We start from the raw sequence: 25,703 nt of genomic DNA on the forward strand, positions 1-25,703 counted from the left end.
CATTATGGAGTATTGTGTGTAGATTGATGAGAGAAAAAAACAGTTGAATCAATTTTAGAATAAAATGTGAAAAAAGTAAAGGGGCCTGAATGCTTTCCGAAGGCACTGTATGTCAGCTCAACTTTAACGACCTTTACATTTCTATTGCGCTATATGCAACGCAGATTGAATAGAGCCCCTAGTCTTGAAAGTGTCATAAGTCGCATAAGACACATTACATATCAAAATCAACACACATTCTATATCTGAGCGATCAAACCAAGACATCCTTTTGGCGGATCTTTCAAGGTGTCCGATGTCAGTATCTTTAAGTACTCTCTGCTTGTAAGCCAATCAAATTGACATCCGGTGCAACAAATCAATAAAGCTTGAAAATTGAGAGGCAAAAAAATACAAAAGGAGACATGTTTTAATCACAGTATGAAGAAGCATCAAAATGTTTAATTGTAACTTTACATAATATGCCCATAATGAACAAAATAATGAGGTGAGCTGCTCTTCATTCATACACATTTCAACAGATCTGTGTAAAATACATTATATGTAGTTCACCTGACCGGAAAACATCAGATTTATCACATTTCTACATTTCCTATGTACATTTAAAAGTGTGATAATTTATTAGGGTTTGTTTACAATGATTTACAAGACAAAGCGTGACACAGAACATAGGATGCTTCGGATAGAAGTGTAAACACAACAAACTTCAAAGTCATACAGAGAAAACAAACAGCCCAAATGCCAAAAAAATGCATGCATGCTTCCTCCCTCCCTTCCTTGAAGAAATCCCAGGTAGAGAGTAGGAAAGGAAACATATGTAGCATTTTGGAACTGAGAATGGTATTGGCTGAATAGAGTTGCAGGATCCAAGCTGAGTTAGTGTGTTACACAAATTAATCGACCTGGATATGGAGGTTAAATTAATCATTTGGTTTTTGTCTTATTAACATACTGTACAAGAAAACATTAGAGCTACAATTGGTTGTTATTTGTTTTATGACTGTATGCCCTTGTCATTCCCTTAGAAACACAATCATACACAATCACAATGAAATATGGCAACAAAAAAAGAAAAAAGGAGTAGCAATTAAAATATGATTTTGTGTTCTAAATCTATACTTAAATAAATCAAGGAGTCTTGATATGTATAAAGTATATGTGTTGACGGATACTGAGAAATATGTTGAAACATCTTGACATACGGTCAGGTCCAAAATGATTGCCACCCTTGATAAAGATGAGCAGAAAATACAAATACTGAGCTATATTTTACGCAAAAAAAATGTTTCTACTTCTATTATTTTACACTAATACAATTGCTCAGGCAAAGATATTTCGTTTAACGAGTATATATATATATATATATATAGGATGTGGCCACGCACACTAGTGGTAGATTTGGCGTTGAAAGAAGGATGCACACGCAGAAAATAACCCCATACCCACTGTAAAATAAGGTGGATTTTTGATGTTATGGGATTATTTTGCGTCCACTGGTCCTCGGGCCCTTATTAAGTATGGCATAATAAACTTTACCCAGTACCAGGACATTTTAGCCAAAAACCTGGCTGCCTCTGACATGAGGCTGAAACTTGGCTCGAAGTGGGTCTTCCAGCAAGACAATAACCCGATGTACACATCAAATTCCACAAAGAAATGGTTCATTGACCACAAAATTAACATTTTGCAATGGTCATTTGTCTCAGGAAATCTGTGGTCGAACACCTGTGGTTTGAATTGAAAAGGGCAGCAGATAAGGATCTGGAAAGATTCTGTATGGAGGAATGGTCTAAAATACCTCCCAATGCGTTCTTCAATCTCATATTATCCTTGCAAGGTGAAGTATTGTGTGTGTTCCCGCTGGGACTACCCATATGAAAATGTATGCACACACGACTAAGTAACTTTGGCATATATTATTTTGATTATTATTATAATAGGTATTAAAGGGTATTCAAAACAGGGCTGCCAATAATTTTGACCCTATCTTTTTGAGAATGTTTTTCATTACTTAAACTCTTTCTATGAGCATTTGTATTGGTATAAAATCATATAATTTTCCTTTATTTCATATATACATACAATATAGCACAGTATTATGTATTATTAATTTTATGCAGTATTTTTTGCTCATCTTTATCAAGGGTGCTAATAATTTTGGACACATGGAGAGGACATGCATTTAAATGCCATTCTAAATGTTATGCCATTGCTCTTTGACAATGAAGTTAAACATAACAAACACAGGCATGTTTCAATACTGACACCAGTTTTCTTCCTTTTTTCCCGCTGTTCTTTGCATCCGACTTCTTCATTAGGCCATGACATGCTGTACTGCTGGTAGGCTAAGTCATGGGAGGAATCCTCAGCACAGGATACATTACCTCAGAGTGAGGCAACCATATAGTCAAGTCACAAGCTATTCTATCTAGACCCATACGCTGCTCTGTTCATCTAGCCTGGATTGAACTTAAAAGAGCTTTTATCTTTGTATCAAAATGAGCACACATCTCACCAGCAAGAGGCCCTTGGCATTGTTCTTTCAGACTCATGTCACAATGACATTCAAACTTCCAGTGGCGACCTGCTCTTCCTGAACTCTTAAGGAGATGTGTTCACAGGGAGGAAGTGCAGACTACAAACTTCATGGCAGAGAGCCAATGGGATGTCCAGAACCCTCCAGCTGGGCTGGGCAGAGATCCAACCAGAGAGCAGACAAGTCACTCTGGGGAAAAAAACAACATTACAGGGCGTGGGGATGAGGCACACTTTGCTTGCTGACACTCAACATCTCAATAAAGGGATTCTGTTATCACCAGGTTCACTTCAGCACGCCGGGTTGTTGAAAGACTGATAAAAATAGAGCAAGAACTCATCATAAAACAGAAGCGTTCGCGGTCCTTTCAGGTGCATTCAGGCTCCCCTTTTGGTCAGGCGGTTCAAACACAGGTCCCCTGATGTGTTACTGCGTGCAGTTTGCGGTTCTTCAGGCCATGATACTTATCTTTGAAGTCTCCAGGTTTCTGCTGCGAGGTGTCAATCAGGGCACTGGCGATGGCAATGCCTACAGGGAGAAACACATGGGGGAGGGAGAAAGGGAAAGGGAGGAGGGAGAGAGACAGAAGAAGGGAGGTGAGCTTCAAAGACGACACTCAGCAGTGTGGCAAAGTAAAACACAGCAGACAGTAATTAGCTCGCTGTCTCCCGCCCGCTTAAACCCTTTCCCAACTCCCAGAAACGCTTCCCCAACTCCTGCCCAAGCCCTCACATATCAGAGTTCAGCAGGAGACGAGGAACTACATGTCACTGAAGCATAGCTCTATACCTCTCTAGGCTGCTATGGACTGTTCTTTTTCTCAAAACAACAATCTGATGGTCTGCTATTTTCTCCACAGTGCAACAAATAAAAGTGGAGAACACAATGACACCAGATGCTTACTGTAGTTAATATGGATTTTCAGAATGGCTTGCCCTCTGTACAGCGGTAGGCTTGACTAGTTTACTCATTAGGACAGGAAGTAAATCTCCTTGTATGCAGACCAAAAAACTAAAGAGAAAAACAAGGAAAAACTCTACATGTTTAAGCGTTTCACACACCAGTGATTCCTGTGTTTTTGCAGAGGGAACGCGGATGTCAAATCAAATCAAATCAAATGTGTATTTGTCACATGCGCCGAATACAACAGGTGGAGTCTACACCTTACAGTGAAATGCTTACTTACAATGATGTGTGAGTGCGCGCAGTGTGCCTATGCATGTGTGTGGTCAAGCCACAGTGTGCCTTAGGTAGGCATGGCAACAATCGCCTCAGTGCTCTTTCCCGCCGCCACGGACAGGAGGCCAACCCTCAGCACTGATTACAGAACAAGATGTCTGAGTTAGAGAGGTATAGAGAGAGGGACAAAGTGGGAGTGGAGGAGAGAAAAGAGCCTGGGCTGACACTCTTAGTCTACAGCCTGACATGTCTGGTCAGTGGAGCCAGACTAGATTACCTGTCAGCCCTTTCACTCCAAATCACAACCAGATCCTTTTCAACACTGTTACCTGACACTTTTTCTATAGCAATCACTACACGTAACACTGCAGCTAATATGTCTGACCTTGACATCCAAAGCCATCACTACTATTGGATAGAAACCACCACTACATGTAACTCTTGAAAGACAAACTTTCCACACTTGAAAGTAACACTTTTTTTTTAATTAAAGCTTTTCAAAGAAAACTAAAAACATTTCATGAAAAAGTTATCGTTATAGATGCCAATTTGGTGACTCAACCAAAGGTGAAAGCTTACAACAGCGGTTCCCAAACTCGGTCCTGGGTCCCACCCTGGGAGCACGTTTTGGTTTTTGCCATAGCACTATACGGCTGATTCAAATAATCTACTAATCATCAAGGTTTGGCTATTTGAATCAGCTGTGCAGTGATAGGGCAAAAACCAAAACATGCCCCCCTTGGGATCCCCAGGCCGAGTTTGGGAAATGCTGGCTTACAACCAAATAGCTTATTTTTCATGATTGCTAATTAAAGCCAATGCCTTCTGGATAACCAGAGATATGCATCTCAAATCAAATTAATTGGACAACATAATCAAATCAGGATACAGGTGAGTGGAGGTGAAGGGCGCTCCCTGCTAATGCAACCTACTAAGGGAATTGTTTTGTCAGGTGAGGTTGCTGGATCACTAACCCAGATGTACAAAATGGTTTGGAACAGGAAGGGCGTTTCTAGCACTAGGGACCCCAAATACATATAATTTTCAATCAAACAGGAATGGAACATAGTATCATAGTATTAAGATCTGACGAGGGTTTCAGTGAAGAGAAATACAGTAAAAAGGCCAGGTCTTTCTTGAATTTGTTTATTTTTTATAAAGGTTAAATAAAACTCAAACTAAATAAGAAGAACAAGCACATTATTCTGATGACAGCTTGTAATGAAATATAATAGAATTAGTGTCATCTGCATGACAATAAAGAAGGAGAGTTACAGTTATCACTTTCTCACACAGATTACAGCTGCTTGACTTTCAAGTTTAGCTTTTAGTATTTCTGCTGACCAGGCAGGATTTCTCCATGAGCTACTGTTGGTTCCCCATTATTCAAATAGCATCATTAAGAGTGAGAATCCTTGTGAAAACCTTGTCCTAGTTTGATACACTACATGACTAAAAGTATTTGGACATCTGCTTGTCAAACATTTCATTCCAAAATCATGTGCATTCATATGTTGTTTGTCCCCACTTTGCTGCTATAACAGCCTCCACTCTTCTGGGAAGGCTTTCCACTAGATGTTGGAACATTGCTGCGGGGACTTGCTTCAATTCAGCCACAAGAGCATTAGTGAGGTCGGGCACTGATGATGGATGATTAGGCCTGGCTCACAGTCGGAATTCCAATTCATCCCAAAAGTGTTCAATGGGGTTGAGGTCAGGGCTCTGTGCAGGCCACTGACCTTGACAAACCATTGCTCTATGGACCTCGCTTTGTGCACGGGGGAATTGTCATGCTGAAACAGGAAAGGGCCTTCCCCAAACTGTTGCCACAAAGTTGGACGCACAGAATCATCTAGAATGTCAATGTATGCTGTAGCGTCAAGATTTCCCTTCACTGGAACTAAGGGGCCTAGCCCGAACCATGAAAAACAGCCCCAGACTATTATTCCTTCTCCACTTAACAGTTGTCACCATGTATTGGGGCAGGTGGCGTTCTCCTGGCATCTGCCAAACCCAGATTCAGTTATTGTGCTGACATTGCTTCTAGAAGCACTTTGGAACCCGGTAGTGAGTGTTGCAAGCGCTACGCGCTTCAGCACTCGGCGGTCCCGTTCTGTGAGCTTGTGTGGCCTACCACTTTGCGGTTGAGCTGATGTTGCTCCTAGACATTTCCACTTCACAATAACAGCACTTAGTTGACCGGGGCAACTCTAGCAGAGCAGAAATTTGACAAACTGACTTGTTGGAATCCTATAATGTTGCCATATTGAACATCACTGACCTCTTCAGTAAGGCCATTCTACTGCCAATGCTTGTCTATGGAGATTGCATGGCTGTGTGCTCAATTTTATACACCTGTCAGAAACGGGTGTTGCTGAAATTGCAGAATCTACTAATTTGAAGGGGTGTCCGCATACTTTCGTATGTTGTGTATCTTCACCAGACAATGTGGTTGATAATGTTGACCAGATGTGCAAGCCTCATCTCAAAGTCAGTTCCTATTGTAACTGAATTGAATTGTTTCTAAATCCTGTTAAATCGGTTAAACATATACTTATTAACAGTCTTTTAAATCCTCATCACCCAAACTAGGAGGACATATTATCTGAGACAAGGAGTGAATGAAAGAGTCACATAAGAAGATCCACTCTGGGTCAATAACCTCTGCTTCCCACTTGGTTCTCATATCACTGTCAACAAGCTCTCCACTCACAACTGCGCAGGGGGAACAGTAGGAGACAAGATGATGCCTTTGATACCCTCAGAATAACTGGACAACACTGTAGTCCAGCCCAGCCTGCACTGTAGGTCAGAGAGAGAAAGAGAGCCCTGAGTCTGGATGTGAATAGACACTATGCCTGGAAACAGAACACCATACCCTTACATTCCCAATAATGGTGACATAAAAGAAAAGGGATTAAGAAAGAATATTAAGAAAAAAAAGAGCAATCATATCTTTATTTGTATGCGTTATCTTTCCTCGACACACTCAGCAGCGTATGTTAGTTTAACGAGCTTAGAAAAAGCCAAGGCCACCAAGGCCACCAGCTACGAGGCTGTGATGGGAAACGGGGCGTCATGGTGGCAGCTCGGCGGATAGAGAGATGGTCAGGAGAGCAGAAAAGGAGAGATAACTGGGACCCTGATAGTGTTTTTTCCTCCATTTTCCATCGCTTGCTTGGGAAACTTCAAGAGAATTATAAACCAATGCCACATTGAACTGAGACTGGGAGACTTACAGTGCCTAGTGAAAGTTTACACACCCCTTGCACAGTCTTCAAATTATATTGCCTTAAAATGAAATGTAAAAAGGGATTACATTAGATTTTTTCGACTACAGATCTACACAGAACATTTTCCTAATTAATAAAAAAATAAAATAACAAAAATGTCTTGATTGTGTATGTCTTCACACCCCAGAGCTAATACTTGGTGGAAGCACCTTTGGGAGCCATTACAGCTGTGAATAATTTTGTATAAGATTCTACCAACTTTGCACAACTCTTGTTTTTGTCAAAATTGCTCAAGCTCAGTTAATGTGATTGGGAATCATTTATGAGCAGCAATATTCAAACCAAAAATGTAAGTCAGGACTAAGACTGGACCGCTCAGGAACATTCACAACTCTCGGAAAGCCATTCTGGTGTGTCTTTGTCAGTAACGTGTGCAATTGTCCCTCTGAAAAATGTAACTACATATATCCCAAGGTAAGATTTACAGAAGACTGTGGGTTATTTGATCCTGACAAATTATCCTGTCCCTGCCGATGACAAGCATACCCATAACATGATGCTGCCACCACAATACTTGAAAATACAGAGGGTTTCGCTCTGTGTTGTATTAAATTAGACTCAAACTTGCAGTTTTAATTTAGGCAAAACACTTTCATTTCTTTGCTGTGTTGTCTTGCAGTATTACTTAATGGCCTTGTTGCAAAAAGAATGGATGGCTTCCTTTTCACTTTGTCATACAGATCAGTAATGTGGAGTGAAATCAATGTTGGTGACCCTCTGTATTTTTCAGGTATTGCCAGGTGGCACCGTCATGTAAAGGCAACACACTATCACAGATTATTGTGAAATAGACACATGACTTATTTGAAATTCGTGACGGGCACACAAAAAAGTACATTTTTTCATGTCCACCACAGGATTTTCTTCATAAAGCATTGTGTTGAATACACAATTTTCATGTCTACCACACAATTTTCTTCCTAACGCATTTGTGTCAAGTAGAACATTTTCTTCATTAAGAATTAAAATGTGTTGTAGCTCACATTAGCTTGGCTAGGGGTTAGGGGTTAAGGTTAGGGTATTTACATGGTTAAGGTTAGCTAACATGCTAGCTAAGTAGCTAAAAAAGTAGCACATAGTTGTAAAGTTGCTTATTAGTTAAAATGCTAAAGTTGTCCATCGTGATTCGAACACGCGTTTGGGTTGCTAGACCTTCACGTTATACGCCCACCCGTCCCCTCCCCAACCAACCTCCCTTGTATCGTTTCTGTCTTAAGTAACCTACTGCCTTCATCGGTGATTGAAATGCACAGAACACCCATCGTATTCTGAAAAAATACAATGTGTTTTATTATTCAGCAGGACAATTACACAAACTTAAATACCAAAGACACACCAGAATGGCTTTCCAAGGGGAGGTGTGTTCCTGAATGATCCAGTCGCAGTCATAATCATATATGATTTGATTTGATTTACTGATCTTAAAGCTGCAATATGTAACTTTTTGGGTGAATTCACATAGAAATATGAGTTATAGATCTGTCATTCTTATTGAAAGCAAGTCTAAGAAGTGGTAGATCTGTTCTATGTGCACTATTTCTTTGCTTCCCATTTTTAAGCTTCAAAGAGCTAACAATACAATATTTTGGGTTATGGAAAATATATTTCACAGCAGTTCAGATTATATAATGATTCTCTACACTATACTTGCTTCTTTTTCCACATAAACTGAAATTAGGCAAACTATTCAAATTTTTGTAACCAGGAAATGGCGGAGCAATTGTGCACCTTTAAACAATTTTGACAATAACAATGTTGCCCTAAGAGTTGTGCAAGGATGGTAGAAACTTATACAAAATTAGTCTCAGCTGTAATTGCTGCCAAAGGTGCTTCCATCGAGTATTAACTCTGGGGTGTGAAGACATACGCAATCAACACATCTTAATTTTTTTGTTATTAATTTAGAAAATGTTCTTTACTTTTTCTTTCACTGAAAATGTGGAGTAGGTTGTGTAGATCTGTAGGTTTGGCAGATTACATTTTAAGGCAGCAAAATGTGAAGACTGTGCAATGAGTGTGTAGATTTTCACTAGCGACTATCTTTACAGGCACCTTGGCTAAATGCAAGTCGCTGGGCAACGAGGGTACCACCACAGACTCTTACCTCGGACCGCACTCACTCAACAGATCTCTCCTGAATAGGCAGGTTATTGTTGATGATAACAGGATTGCTGTGTTTGTGTGGAGACTATGTTTAAACTCCTAAGAACATGCTGGTATCTGGCAGGGAGATGGTTTTCTTCCCTGTCCTGACATCTCATCCTGTAGGGTAATCCCAACAATGAGGGAGAAGGTAGAGAAGACTGATGATGGAAAGAGGAGCAGGTAAAGAATTAAGACATGATGTGAAAGATGAGGTAGTAAGACTAGAGTAGGAGATGGCTGCTATATAGACGTCTATCCATCTGTTTGTCTGTCTGTCTTTGTCCCTTCAGCAAATAGGAGAATGTCTGTGTCTTTTGGACATTTTATCCATGTGCCAATCTAGCTCCAGCTGTATAGTAAGTCTGTCTGAGAAGCCTGACTTTAAAAGTACACACCCTTTTTCAGACATTTTAGAATGTTGAAACCAACTTCCCTACATTCAGGGGAAGTTCCTCACTAAGCAGCTAGTCCCAGTAGGTTGGAAGTAGAGTAAGCAGATTAATACAATGGCCCCTCACTCAACTATTGGACTGAAGGAATACATTAGGCTTGGTTAGATCCACCGCTCCCCTGACTTAGACAGATTTAGTAGTGTGTTTGTGTTGGGAGATGGGCAATGATAGACTCCAGAGTGGAGGGATTTGGTGCTTCTTCTGGTCTCCTCGGCAGAGCACTGTAAAGCCAGTGACACACAGGGGGCTTAGAGAAGTTGACTGCTTCACCAGCTTGTAATCTCTATACACAGACATGCCTGTGGAGAGGTGTGTGTGTGTGTGTGTGTGTGTGTGTGTGTGTGTGTGTGTGTGTGTGTGTGTGTGTGTGTGTGTGTACACGTGTGCATTCGGCATGTTTGTGGGTATGTGTGTGTATGTGCAGGCAGATTGTCTATACCAGACAACAATTAATACAACTAAAACTTCTACTACTTGCAGAGGATGGAGTTGAAATGTGACATTTCCTCCACAGTGTTATGTATGGATATGGTTGGTATGGAACTCCTCTGAGTAACTTTTCCTATGAAGATGAGCCCTTTATCCACCTGTGCTATCCTGGGAGCCTCAGCTCTGCTGATCTCAGCATTACAGAACAATGTGTTTGAGCTCTGTACCAGACAGGACTGTGCACTGCTCTACCCAGCATACAAACCCCAGGCTCGCAACATCCAGGCACTTTAATCCCAAAATCGGAGAAACCGTCAGGATCCTAAAAGGCGGATTAATATGGCGCAGGTGTCGCGATAACGCAGGATTCTGAGTTTTTCACGCAGAAAAGGAAAGATAAAACCCTGAAAAAATTACTTAGTGCGTTTTGTAAATGCAGATTTAAAATTATTCTTATTGTAAATTCTGCTCGGTTCAGTCAGGGTTCGCACCAGATCATGAATGTAAAAGGACTAATTTTGTGCTTCAGTTGCACTTCTCCACTTCTATGAAATATTTTTGCTCGAGTCATTGGATTACCAGACAGCACTCTGACTGACGTGCAGACTTCTTTTCTCCGTGTACTTTCCTCAGGTGTAGTTTCTTTCCGGCAGCAAGTTAAATTGAAATATTAACTTCAAGCAAAACATTAGGAAATATAGCTGGCTACATTATTTCTATGATAAGCCTTAGAAATATGATGGTCATGCATTGTTTTTGCAAAAATACCTTGCTTTTTCATTATAAGCTGTGTCTTGTCTTTACTATCATTAAATTGAAGACATAGTTTTATCAAAGATTCCCAGTAATTAGTATAACGCGATCAAAGTAATGAATCGTGTACCTGTAATTAACTAGGAAATAGGGGCACCAAGGAAAGTATTCAGATTACAAAGTTATAATTTCCCAATATAACCTTTCAGATATTTTCATATCTGATCAATAGTCTGATTAATGATTTATTTATTTTACCTCACGTTAGTCTCATTCCAAACATCGTAAATTGTTGGTTATCTGCACTAACCCAGTCTTCACTATGAGTCATCCATACAATTGTCTTAAATCATTTATTTATTACTAAGTAATTCACAGAAATGCATAAACACACAGTAAATATGGTTACATGAAATGATAGAATGTGCCCTAGTGGGCTGAACAGGCATGGCAGCTTGTTAGACAAAGGGGCAATGGGGGGGGGGGGGGGGGGGGGGGTTGACTAAGAAGTCCCTACAAAGTTAATTATAACAATAAAAATGCTAATCCCTTACACATGAACGCTCACTCATTCGGGAACAATTGCAATCAATATATATATTTACGCTCAGTTTGTCGTCTTGATCGCTGGTGAAAAGTTCATTTCTTTTGCAGAATTGTCCGTCTCTCTCGGTTGCGGTTAGTGGAGATTGTTCAGAGTGACATTCGTTATAGAATAGATGTTTCGGTGGTTGTCGTTATTCGCGTTCAATTGATGCCGAATTCCTAGCTGCAGACTAGTAATTAGTATCAAAGACTTGTTCTTATTCTGTCGGTATCGATAGTCTGAGTTCTAACCACGTGGTATGGTTAAAAGATTCAGCAATGGTCTACAACCTTTAGTCCCCCTCCTAATGGAGAAAAACATGGTCTTCTGATAATTTCTCAAAGTGGGGTTTTATACAGAATGGCCTCTGATTTAGTTCAAATCAAAAGGGAATTGTATTTTCTTCATTAGACAGTCCACAATCATATTACACCATTATTCAAACTGTATCATCCTCAATCATTCATCTTATTCAACAATTAGATGTAAACCTCATATCTGAGGCTATTATATAAACAGCGTTATGGTAATGTTGCCACACCGTCTCTCTTGAGCTTCCCAAGTTGTGACAAACGCACCAATTCGTAGCTGGATTCTTCACCGATCTTTTACACTTTCTCTGGAACATGAAATTTGTTCGTACCTCACGTTCTGTGAGGTGGAAGGATTTCCTTTGTCTCCATGAAACTACTCTCTATAACTGTGTGTCCATGAGGCAGGATCTTCCTTAGGAATATACGACCTCACTCTGCCCACAGCAGTCTGGTTGTAGAAGCAAAGAGCGGGGGATGGTGCTCGCTGTACTCAAAGAGGGCAACATCATGACAGCTGATTGACATGTGTGGCTGCAGCCGACTGTTGTCATCTGATGAATTATTTCCTGATGAATATGTTGCACTAATGTATTTTGTGTGAAAAAAAACTATAGTTGCATGCCCCTTATTACTCTATTGAAGCAAAAAAAACACAGACTTTCAATATAAAACGCAGGTGAAATGTTTTAAAACAGATTTTTGATGGTTTTCATTTTGTAAAGGCAGATTACTGAAAACTAATGCTAACCCTGCTATAGAGTTCTGAACCACCACAAATGTGGTGAGGAGGCTGTCACTTTCTTTCAAAGATTTGAATTCAGGTTCTCAAATCAAAGTTGATCAAATCAAAATCAAAGTTTATTGGTCGCATACTCAGTTTAGCAGACATTATAGCGGGTGCAGTGAAATACCATACCAAAAAGGCCTGATTGGTTGAGTGCTGCAGAGATGGTTGATCTTCTGGAAGGTTCTCCCATCTCCACAGAGAAACTCTGGGGCACTGTAAGAGTGACCATCGGGCTCTTGGTCACCTCCCTGACCAAGGCCCTTCTCCCCCGATTGCTCAGTTTGGCCAGGCAGTCAGCTCTAGGAAGAGTCTTGGTGGTTCCAAACGGCTTCCATTTAAGAATGATGGAGGCCACGGTGTACTTGGGGACCTTCAATGCTAAAGAAATTGTTGGTACCCTTCCCCAGATCTTTGCCTTGACACAATCCTGTCTCTGAGCAGTACGGACAATTTCTTCAACCTTATGGCTTGGATTTTGCTCTGACATACACTGTCAACTGTGGGACCTTATATAGACAGGTGTGTGCCTTTCCAAATCATGTCCATGCAATTGATTTTACCACAGGTGGACACCAAACAAGTTGTAGAAACATCAAGGGGTCTGAATACTTTCCGAATGCACTGTATATAATGGTTTGTATAGACAGTATGGACAGTATATAAATACTGATGAGCCATGACTATGTATATACATATAAAGTGAGTAAAACAGTATGTAAACATTATTAAAGTGACTAGTGTTCAATGACCCTATGTACATATGGCAAAGCAGTTTCTAAGGTGCAGGGTAGAGTACCGTTTGGAAGCCGGTCTTGTAACAGTGACTAAGGTTCAGGGAAGGGTACTGGGCGGAGTCCGGCTAGTGGTGACTGTTTAACAGTCTGATGGCTTTGAGATAGAAGCTGTTTATCAGTCTCTCGGTCCCAGCTTTGATGCACTCGTACTGTCTCCTACTTCTAGATGCTAGCAGGGTGAACAGGCTGTGGCTCGAGCGGCTGAGGTCCTTGATTATCTTCTTGGCCTTCCGGGTGCTGTAGATGTCCTAGAGGGCAGGCAGTGTGCCCCCGATGAAGCATTGGAATGACCACACAACCCTCTGGAGAGCCCTGCGGTTGCAGACAGTGCATTGCCGTACCAGGCGGCGATATAGCCTGACAGGATTCTCTCAATGGTGCATTTGTAGAAGTTTGTGAGGGTGTTAGGTGTCAAGCTGAAATTATTTAGCCTCCTGAGGTTGAAGAGGCACTGTTGCACTTTCTTCACTACACTGTCTGTGTGAAGGGACCATTTGTGACCCATTTCAAGAAACTAGGTGTATGTCGTAACGTCACTACTTCACAGAAGAGGCATTTGATTATTATTATGTTTTTAAATCAAAATATGGGCAGAAATGCCTTCTGGAACATGTGAACTTTCATATGCCTCAATAACATATGCCATCTGTAAATATAAAACTGTTAAATATTGAGTTGGTAGTTGGTTTAGCCACGGCAAATATAGGAACCTTCCGGCTAGCCATGATTGGCTAGGATAATGGATGGGTTGGACATGAGTTTGGATTGGTCTGCCATGTAGCATGCTTCTGTCTATAACATGAGATGCTAAGTATGTGTGGATAAGCCTATCTACTGCTGCTTTATTGAAAGATGTCACAAAGAACTGAAAAAGTATAACATTTCAGGTAAGACCCAAATGCAGACTGTGTTGAAGTAACAATGTTTATTACTGCAACAGGGGCAGGCAAGTGACAGGTTGGGCAGGCAGGGATCAATAATCAAGAGTGGTGGGGTAAAGGTACAGGACGACAGGCAGGAACAGGGTCAGGTAGAGGTCGGTAATCCAGAGTAGGGGCAAAGGTACAGGACGGCAGGCAGGCGGGCTCACAGTTGGGACAGGCAAGGGTCAAAACCAGGAGGGCGAGAAAAAGAGGGACTGGGGAAAAGCAGGAGCTGAGACAAAATGCTGGTTGACTTGACAAACTGGCAACAGACAGAGAACACAGGTGTAAATACACAGGGGATAATGGGGAAGATGGGCGAGTGGAGACAATCACAAGGACATGTGAAACAGATAAGGGAGTGACAAAAAGTGTTGCTACCGCTCTCAACATTGCTGCCTTGAAGTTAATAGCGCTATCGACAAAGCTCAGTGGGAAAACATGGTGATGGACTACTTTCTAGAGGATGATTGTGCCATGCTGATTCTGAATTGATTTTCCTTTATTTAACTAGACAAGTCAGTTAAGAACAAATTCTTATTATCAATGACGTCCTAGGAACAGTGGGTTAACTGCCTAGTTCAGGGGCAGAACAACTCATTTTTACCTTGTCATCTAGGGGATTCGATCTTGCAACCTTTCAGTTACTAGTCCAACGCTCTAACCACTAGTCTACCTGCCACCTCATGAATCAGACAATGAGGAAATTCCTGATTTAGTTCAAAACATTTATCAAACCAGTCATTGTGGAGTCTTCTGATGACAATCGTGGGGAAGAAACGGTGTCGTTGTCATGGAAGAAGTTTACCGAGTTTTGAAACCAGTGGAATGCCCGGTGGAAGCAGAGAGATTGCCAAATTTGGAGAGTCCAAAAAAGAGAACTAAGAAAGAAGGCTGTTGTATAAAACACCTGTTTCCGGATTACATCTTCAAACTAAGGGCAACCCTGGCATCCATGACAGAGGGAGAAGCGTTCATCCATGTACACGGATAAGAGTTGTGACTCTTCTTTGTTCCAGTACTGTCGTTTTGCCTCTTTGCCTTACGGAGGTCATAGCTGGTCTGTTTGTACACGTCCATATTCCCATATTCCCATGGTCAATTGCAGTGGTTTGCGCTTTCAATTTTGCTCGATTGATGACATCTAGCCACGATTTTTGGTTTGGATCAATTCTAATCGTCACAGTGGCAACAGCATCCTCTATGCACTTACTGATGAACCCAGTCACCGAGTCAGTGTATACGTCGATACTATTCTGCATCACAACCAGGACCAAAAGATTTAAAAACAGCTTCTACCTCCAGGCCATCAGACTGTTGAACAGCCATCACGCAATTTCCTGTAGTAAGTGAGAGTAGTAAGTAGTACTTGTCGTGTCTTTGGTTATGCCAGATTAAGTGATATGCTATTCTATAAAATAATTTATCCGTAATTAATATCACCTGATTGAGCTAATCATGTAAATGTAATTAACTAGAGAGTCGGGAACATCAAAATAATATTTATAGAGCTGTTATCTTCCGAATAAGCTCTTAAAGACCTAGTAATATTTTACATCAATAGCAGTCAATATTAATCGTCATCTTAATTCAGTCTCATCTGAAAGTTGTAAATTCTTGGTTATCTGCATAAACCCTGGCTAACAATTTGATTCAGCAATACAAAATTGGGTTTAATAATTGATTTACTAAATACCTAACTAATCACACAGAATTACACATACACATAATTAAATCATAACTTGATTACAAATTACGTCATAAAGGAAAACGCCCCTAGCGGTTGGAACAGATATGACAGCTTGTTACACAAAAGAAAAGGGTCTGGGTTTGAGTGAAGGAGCGGGAAGACTGGGGAAAAAAGGGAAGAAGCTGTGCTATCGTAAATACAGTATCTTATGCATTCTAAATTACCGCCCATTTGGAAAAGGAAAATGCAATAAATATTTACTATGAGCTGCGCTTCGGTAGGTTGGTGGTAGATGGAAGGCTGTTTTGCTCAACCGAGTCCTTTGAAGAATGTCTCTGGTTGTCAATTGGATACGTTGTAGTAGAGTCGTTGTGTGGTAGACGGGATACTCTGTCGGTTCCTTCCTAACCTGCGTTTGCAGCTGCTGTTGCTAACTCAACGGCTAGGAGGTATCACATCTGTAGTGAATAAGAGTTCAAAGTTCATACCATTCGCAACCAAAGCTCACGCTGATGTTGGCTTCTTGCTGTAGTTATTATCTGAACCATTCTGACATCGGACCGTCGTCCTACATCCTCGGAACAGGAGGTTATATTGTCGTCAAGGGCTTATATAGGAAGGGAGAGGAAGGCGTGTTTGAAAAGTTTTATAGCCCATGTCCCTTCACAGGGGAGGGCCACTGATTGAGCACCCACTCTCACATTTTAGAAGCTAAAATCACATTTCATCCCATCACGAAACATTTCATATTCAAACATTTAAATTGAACCACAATTCCATGTGAATCCGATAACTCTGATGTGTAGACTTTCCACTGTAGAATTTCTGTCATCTTATCATTGATGAGATGTCTCAGATGACAACCGAACTGACATCATATTCATTAAGTACCATCGCATATGTTAAATTGGTCGGATTACCAGAATATTGTTCATCCCCCCCCTCTATGTTAACCAAGGGTTTGCAAATGTAACATCAGTAGGGTAGAGAGAGGAAAAAGGGGGGAAGAGGTATTTATGACTGTCATAAACCTAACCCCAGGCCAACGTCATGACATACTCCTGTAATAAGTAATAGACAAAGAAGGACTCATACACACCTCAAACACACAGACTCCGTACTCAAATATACACTCACATACACCCATACTCACAAACATATGCACACACAGCCAACGCTGATGTCCCATATACACTGAGTGTACAAAACATTAGGAACAGTTTTCTAATACCGAGTTGCACTTTCCGTTTTGCCTTCAGAACCGCCTCAATTCGTCAGGGCATGGACTCTACAAGGTGTCGAAAGCGTTCCATAGGGATCCTGGTCCATATTGACTCCAATGCTTCCCACAGTTGTGCCAAGTTGGCTGGATGTCCTTTGGGTGGTGGACCATTCTTGATACATACGGGAAAATGTTGAGTGTGAAAAACCCAGCAGCTTTGCAGTTCTTAACACAAGCCAGTGCACCTGGCACCTACTACCATACCCCGTTCAAAGGCACCTGAATCTTTTGTTTCCCTACTAAACCCTCTGAATGGCACACACACACAAAATCCATGTCTCAATTGTCTCAAGGCTTAAAAAGCCTTGAGACAATTGAGACAAGCCAACCTGTCTCTTGAGACAAGCCAACCTGTCTCATCCCCTTCAACTATACTGATTGAAGTGGATTTAACATGTGACATCAATAGCTTTCACATGTTCAGGTGTTCCTGTTTTGTACACTCATTAAACACTGGACCGTTTATTTTATACTGTCTTTCACACTTTGTATTTATATATAGTATTCTTCATATAGCTTATTCTAATATACTGTATCTACTACTGTACATTGCATTTTTGTTACAATGTTTATACACACTGCGTATTAATGTACTGGATTCTTAATTATATACTAGATTACTGTATATACCGGAATCTTTTTAATCTACCATATTCTTCATTTAGCTCATTAAATTTTTTTCATATATTGTGTGTGTGTGTGTGTGTATGTATGTGTATATATATATATGTATGTGTATATATATATATATATACATATATATATATATATATATATAGTATATAATTTTCATGTAGTACATTGCATTTTTGATTCACTGTTTATACACACCGCCTGTATTTATATACTGGATTCTTGACATAGTTCACTGTAATCTACAGTATTTACTGCTGTACATATTCTTTGTATATCTTTTTGGTGTATCTACGCATAGATTGCATTTGGATTACTGATGCAGTGTTATTTGTGCTGTTAACTAGATTTGTCCTGGCATTCTTAAATTATTGTTTTTTACTGTTATTTGTGTACTTGTTTGACATTTCTACTGCATTCTTAGGAGCTAGTAACACAAGCATTTCGCTACATCCACTATAACATCTGCTAAACTGTGTACGTGACCTATTAACTTTGATTTATAAAGCGCACTTATGCACAAACACACACCCCCACACACATGCACTCACATACTAACTGGTGTTAGCATCTCTTCCTGACCAGTTTTCCCACATCAGATGGGTCAAGACAAATAGCTATTTCCAGTTACCACCCCCAGTGTTCCATAAAGGGAAAGGGGGATACCTAGTCAGTTGTACAACTGAATGCATTCAACTGAAATGTGACTTCAGCATTTAACCCAACCCCTCTGAATCAGAGAGGTGCGGGGGGTTGCCATAATCGACATCCACTTCTTCGGCGCCCGGGGAACGGTGGGTTAACTGCCTTGCTCAGGGGCAGAACGACAGATTTGTACCTTGTCAGCTCAGGGATTCTAAAGCCCATATGGCATCTGACCACATCTCTCTATTTCTCTACCCGGTTTCACAGCACTGCTTCAGCACTTACTGCAGAGTGACAGTTCTATTTCTATAGTTCCATGTATGATATGCATATAAAGTACTTAATCGCCACAATGTTACCGAATAAAACTGTTCGACCACCGCAATACCAAATAAATGAGCAATCAACACAATTTTAATTCAGAACATTTTTCAATCAAGACACAGGTCAACAAACGTCTCACCCATCGGAGCATTTCTTGGCAAATTGGACACAAATCTTTGCAAACTGACATCCAAAATGTCAGAATTTCTGTAGCAAGATCAAGCCTTTTTGTCCGCAACTATCACAAAAAAGAACTGTGAAATCATGCAGGATCTGACATACTGCACAGTATGCATTTACCCAGCATGTGTAGCCAATACTGTAGCCTGTACTTACTGGCTGCACTTATCAGCTCCTACTATTTGCCCAGTACCTGGTGTCTTTAAAGGCTCCTCTAAATGTAATGCAAGCAGCTTTTCCCAGTATGAGAACCTGATGCCTTGCAAAGTGCTTAATTTTAGCTGTATTTTACAGGCTTCCTGCTGCAGTCACTTTTACACCTGCTCGTATTTCAGCTCATGTATTATACCTACACGATGAGCCGACAGCAGCCTCTCAGAAAGCCCTGGGCTTCAGGGGAAAAGGAAAAGGAGAGAAATAAAATAAGTGGGAAAGCGTGAGAAAAAGGAAGAAAGAGAGAGGTGGAGGGAGAGGAAGAGTGAGAGAGATAACGTGTGGGTGCGTATATGAGTGACAGAAGGAAAGCGATATTTTGATGGCTACTGACAGTGCTAAAAGTTCTAAAGCATTCCCGAGCTCATCTCTGTGACACTGGGTGCCATTCAAATGGTCATCTCTCTATTCATTTACCTACAGCACAGTGGCATATTTAGCACCTCTGAAATATCACAGATCCTCTTAGGAGAAACATGAGCTCATCTGGCCTCTGCTGAAAAACCTATTGGAGGGAACAATCGATCCAACAGCCTGCTAATTCCTCCAGGTATAACATGGCTTTTTCTGTCTCTCTCAAAACAAAGCCCCTAATAGTTGATAGATCAGGTATATCTGTGTCCATCCAAACACAGATGGTACACGGATTTCCAAATTGAACTGCCAGAAGTAGAGAAATAGACACTCTGGCAGATATTGGGTTCTAGTTGCGATAAAGGGGAGGTGGGGTTGGGATCTAACAGAGAGAGGGGATAGGTGAGGGAGGAAGGGGAGAAAGGGAGGTTGGGGGAGGAGAAGTCTCCACATCTCAAATATGTCATGCTTCAGTTAGCATCTGTCTGGAGAGACTCTTGAAGTCTTGAACCGGTAGGGAGACAGAGAGAGAGATTTTCTAAATTGAACTTTATCTTTCTCTCTCTCTCTTTCTTTTGTTTTATATCTCAAATGGGAGAGGAAAATAGTGGTATCTGAAGCATGTGGGTGCCTTTTAATAACCAAAGGGAGAAGGCCTGGTCTAGAAGATAGACAGTGAGTGGAGATGAGACGGGTGCTTACCAGACTGGCCAGGTGGGGGTATTCCTGAAGGCAGTCTGGGCAGACACAAGAGGACGGTCAGTACGCCGGCCCTGCTCCCCCAACATGGCTCCACTGCTATAGGCTTGGGCACACCCTGCACAGAGAGGAAGGAAGGAGCATGTCAATCAATAAACACTCCCAAATCCCATCACAAAGTGGTACGTCAGATATAGACACACCACATTTTCCCACTGCTTCTAAGAGAACATTGCAAAGATTCCTTGATGTCCTTCCAGATTCCCTCTGTCTACCCAAGGACGCCAGAGGACAAAAATCAGTTAACCACTTCACTGAGGAACTCAACTTAACCTTGCGCAATACCCTAGATGCAGTTGCACCCCTAAAAACTAAAAACATTTCTCATAAGAAACTAGCTCCCTGGTACACAGAAAATACCCGAGCTCTGAAGCAAGCTTCCAGAAAATTGGAACGGAAATGGCGCCACACCAAACTGGAAGTCTTCCGACTAGCTTGGAAAGACAGTACTGTGCAGTACCGAAGAGCCCTTACTGCTGCTCGATCATCCTATTTTTCTAACTTAATTGAGGGAAATAAGAACAATCCGAAATTCCTTTTTGATACTGTCGCAAAGCTAAATAAAAAGCAGCATTCCCCAAGAGAGGATGACTTTCACTTTAGCAGTGATAAATTCATGAACTTCTTTGAGGAAAAGATTATGATTATTAGAAAGCAAATTACGGACTCCTCCTTAAATCTGCGTATTCCTTCAAAGCTCAGTTGTCCTGAGTCTGCACAACTCTGCCAGGACCTAGGATCAAGAGAGACGCTCAAGTGTTTTAGTACTATATCTCTTGACACAATGATGAAAATAATCATGGCCTCTAAACCTTCAAGCTGCATACTGGACCCTATTCCAACTAAACTACTGAAAGAGCTGCTTCCTGTGCTTGGCCCTCCTATGTTGAACATAATAAACAGCTCTCTATCCACCGGATGTGTACCAAACTCACTAAAAGTGGCAGTAATAAAGCCTCTCTTGAAAAAGCCAAACCTTGACCCAGAAAATATAAAAAACTATCGGCCTATATCGAATCTTCCATTCCTCTCAAAAATTTTAGAAAAGGCTGTTGCGCAACAACTCACTGCCTTCCTGAAGACAAACAATGTATACGAAATGCTTCAGTCTGGTTTTAGACCCCATCATAGCACTGAGACGGCACTTGTGAAGGTGGTAAATGACATTTTAATGGCATCGGACCGAGGCTCTGCATCTGTCCTCGTGCTCCTAGACCTTAGTGCTGCTTTTGATACCATCGATCACCACATTCTTTTGGAGAGATTGGAAACCCAAATTGGTCTACACGGACAAGTTCTGGCCTGATTTAGATCTTATCTGTCGGAAAGATAGCAGTTTGTCTCTGTGAATGGTTTGTCCTCTGACAAATCAACTGTAAATTTCGGTGTTCCTCAAGGTTCCGTTTTAGGACCACTATTGTTTTCACTATATATTTTACCTCTTGGGGATGTCATTCGAAAACATAATGTTAACTTTCATTGCTATGCGGATGACACACAGCTGTACATTTCAATTAAACATGGTGAAGCCCCAAAATTGCCCTTGCTAGAAGAATGTGTTTCAGACATAAGGAAGTGGATGGCTGCAAACTCTCTACTTTTAAACTCGGACAAAACAGAGATGCTTGTTCTAGGTCCCAAGAAACAAAGAGATCTTCTGTTGAATCTGACAATTAATCTTAATGGTTGTACAGTCGTCTCAAATAAAACTGTGAAGAACCTCAGCGTTACTCTGGACCCTGATCTCTCTTTTGAAGAACATATCAAGACCATTTCAAGGACAGCTTTTTTCCATCTACGTAACATTGCAAAAATCAGAAACTTTCTGTCCAAAAATGATGCAGAAAAATAATCCATGCTTTTGTCACTTCCAGGTTAGACTACTGCAATGCTCTACTTTCCGGCTACCCGGATAAAGCACTAAATAAACTTCAGTTAGTGCTAAATACGGCTGCTAGAATCCTGACTAGAACCAAAAAATTTGATCATATTACTCCAGTGCTAGCCTCTCTACACTGGCTTCCTGTCAAAGCAAGGGCTGATTTCAAGGTTTTACTGCTAATCTACAAAGCATTACATGGGCTTGCTCCTACCTATCTCTCTGATTTGGTCCTGCCGTACATACCTACACGTACGCTACGGTCACAAGACGCAGGCCTCCTAATTGTCCCTAGAATTTTTAAGCAAACAGCTGGAGGCAGGGCTTTCTCCTATAGAGCTCCATTTTTATGGAACGGTCTACCTACCCATGTCAGAGACGCAAACTCGGTCTCAACCTTTAAGTCTCTACTGAAGACTCATCTCTTCAGTGGGTCATATGATTGAGTGTAGTCTGGCCCAGGAGTGGGAGGGTGAACGGAAAGGCTCTGGAGCAACGAACCGTCCTTGCTGTCTCTGCCTGGCCGGTTCCCCTCTTTCCACTGGGATTCTCTGCCTCTAACCCTATTCAGGGGCTGAGTCACTGGCTTTACTGGGGCTCTCTCATGCCGTCCCTGGAGGGGGTGCGTCACCTGAGTGGGCTGAGTCACTGATGTGGTCATCCTGTCTGGGTTGGCGCCCCCCCCCCCCCCCCCCCCCCCTTGGGTTGTGCCGTGGCGGAGGTCTTTGTGGGCTATACTCAGCCTTGTCTCAGGATGGTAAGTTGGTGGTTGAAGATATCCCTCTAGTGTTGTGGGGGCTGTGCTTTGGCAAAGTGGGTGGGGTTATATCCTTCCTGTTTGGCCCTGTCCGGGGGTGTCCTCGGATGGGGCCACAGTGTCTCCTGACCCCTCCTGTCTCAGCCTCCAGTATTTATGCTGCAGTAGTTTATGTGTCGGGGGGCTAGGGTCAGTTTGTTATATCTGGAGTACTTCTCCTGTCCTATTCGGTGTCCTGTGTGAATCTAAGTGTGCGTTCTCTAATTCTCTCCTTCTCTCTTTCTCTCTCTCGGAGGACCTGAGCCCTAGGACCATGCCCCAGGACTACCTGACATGATGACTCCTTGCTGTCCCCAGTCCACCTGGCTGTGCTGCTGCTCCAGTTTCAACTGTTCTGCCTTATTATTATTCGACCATGCTGGTCATTTATGAACATTTGAACATCTTGGCCATGTTCTGTTATAATCTCCACCCGGCACAGCCAGAAGAGGACTGGCCACCCCACATAGCCTGGTTCCTCTCTAGGTTTCTTCCTAGGTTTTGGCCTTTCTAGGGAGTTTTTCCTAGCCACCGTGCTTCTACACCTGCATTGCTTGCTGCTTGGGGTTTTAGGCTGGGTTTATGTACAGCACTTTGAGATATCAGCTGATGTACGAAGGCCTATATAAATAAATTTGATTTGATTTGATTTGATTGCAACGGTTGTGTTCCGCTAAAACTTTGCTTGTTAAACGCATAGACAAAACATGTAACGTATATATGCATGGATCCAGTATGGAAATGAACAGCAGTATCCACCATGTACTACATCATTGACTGGACATCTATTTGAGTTAGGCTGGAAGCCCAGGGGATGGAGGACACAACCTCACCCTGCTCCAATCTCCCCCCAGATGTGGATCTCACACACGGGGGAGCGGGCTGACTGACAGCCCTTAGAGCTCTACCTGAAGCCAGAGTAATGAATATGGATGAATGGAGGGCACAGCAGGCGCAAGGGAGGTATTCTCCTCCGCTCCCCTAAGCCCTAGCCGCCCCATCCATTCCACTCAGGCAAGTTGAGGGACAGACCCTGTACACACACTCATTCACATCCATAAAGCCATGCTCTCCTCACCAAGCAGCTCAGGACATGCCTCAAGATACCAGCCTCACTTTCTCTAAGGAGAGGGTGTCAAACATGCCCCTGACAAGGAGGCAGGGTGTGTGTAAACAAACTGAACACCCCAAATCCTGTGTCATTACTGCCACCAGAAGCATTCCAACATGGAGGCCAAAATAACAACCATCCTACACTTTAGCAAATGTGTTCGTCTTTTTTTCCACTCTCAAAGTACAACTCATCATCACTTACAACTGCTGTGTCAACCCTGTACCTAGACATTGTCAAAGGCAGTAAATGATTTTCCTGTAGTACGTCATTGGATGTTCAAACACACACAAAAACACAGACACGTAGAGACACCGCCTTTCAGCTTTAAGGCACAATGATCCCTGCTGTGAGATGATTAAACCAAGCGATGAGACGTTGACGCTGTCACTTGATCGTCCTCCGCGGTGCCTTGCTGCTACGCACAGCTCTCAAACGCAGAACAGAAACACAGCAGGGGGGCGTTCCGGAGAAAAATACAGAGGAAACAGGTGGCTCAAACAATGATGCTGAAGAGGAGTAGCAGGGGGAGATGCAGAAGTGATGCTAGGACAACATAGTCTAGAGCTAGAGTTGAGCTAGAGTTGAGCTTGAGGGCAGCAGTTCTATTAAAGCAAAGTCTATATGCTCCTGAAATGTCTTTGTTATAAGGTCTCTCTAGCACTGGGGGCTAGTACCTGTCAGAAGGAGCTCTATTCAGCTTGACCCCGGTACCACACCACAGGAGTCAGGTCGGTTGGACTGTGTTTACTCCTGGTGTCTGTTCTGGTCTGAGGAGGATCCGAGAGGAGACTGATGCGTTTGTTTACTAACAAAAAAAAAATAAAAGGGAAGAGGGCTTGACCTCTGGTCATCTAGATCAACGTCCAGTCGGCAGATGATAGCAGAGAAGCCTTCTCTTATATAGGCTTGGTTGCAGTACCAGCACCCTACTATAATCTACTTTACACTACAAATGACACACAGTTTCAGTTGGAACGCATCAAAGGTGTGTCGATATGGTGAAATGAAGGTGGATAGAGCATTCAGTCAGTACTTGAAGGGAGCCTTTCCTCTTCACAGTTGCCACAAGTGCTTGTCTCCTTGGGTAGAACTCCCTTAGAGAGTAGCCTGTACAGTCCAGCCGCATATCTCTCCAGAAACCTCACTTCAGCTGTGCCTGCCTTCCCTTGTTCTCCCCAGAGACATGGTGGCAATGCTGGGTGCTCTACCTGAGATGTACTATCCATCTACTGTACTGCTCTTATTCTGGTCTTCTTCCCTCTCTGCTCCCCTCACTTATTTTGGGCTTTCACTCTTCCCTCTTTGCACTTACGTATACTCTCTGTTCTGCTCCAGCCCTGTAGCTCTTCTCTCCTCTCTCACCTCCTCTATCACAGAAGTCATGGAGACCATTCTACAGGCACTTAAAATGAAATACATATGAAGCTTTCTTCACAAAAAATATGAAGTCAATTAAAGGGGAATGAGTGAGAGAGAGAGAGAGAAAAAGGGAGAAAGAGAGGCGCTTGATAGGAGTACAATGTGTGAGATGCCCTACCACCCAAACCAGCAGTCACAGGGACCATGTAATAGCCCCAACAACGCAGTGCACGTCTGAAAGAGAGCCAATCCATCCCAATTCCTCTATTACACCCACACCCACG

General features: G+C 42.1%; 1 protein-coding gene across 2 annotated transcripts in view; it reads right to left on the bottom strand.

Annotated features, from left to right (window-relative positions):
* Window positions 1-405: 405 nt before the first annotated feature.
* Window positions 406-25,703, bottom strand: part of LOC110502559 (attractin-like protein 1) — a 349,969-nt gene continuing 324,671 nt past the window's right edge. For both annotated transcript variants that reach the window (XM_036960140.1, XM_021580677.2), the window contains exons 29-30: window positions 20,215-20,329; window positions 406-3,064 (exon numbers count right to left, since the gene is read on the bottom strand). In XM_036960140.1, the coding sequence (XP_036816035.1) occupies window positions 2,940-3,064; window positions 20,215-20,329 (240 nt within the window). In that variant the 3' untranslated portion in view covers window positions 406-2,939. The remainder of the gene's footprint in view (window positions 3,065-20,214; window positions 20,330-25,703) is intronic.

This window comes from Oncorhynchus mykiss, chromosome 23, assembly GCF_013265735.2.
Source record: "Oncorhynchus mykiss isolate Arlee chromosome 23, USDA_OmykA_1.1, whole genome shotgun sequence".
NCBI lineage: Eukaryota > Metazoa > Chordata > Actinopteri > Salmoniformes > Salmonidae > Oncorhynchus > Oncorhynchus mykiss.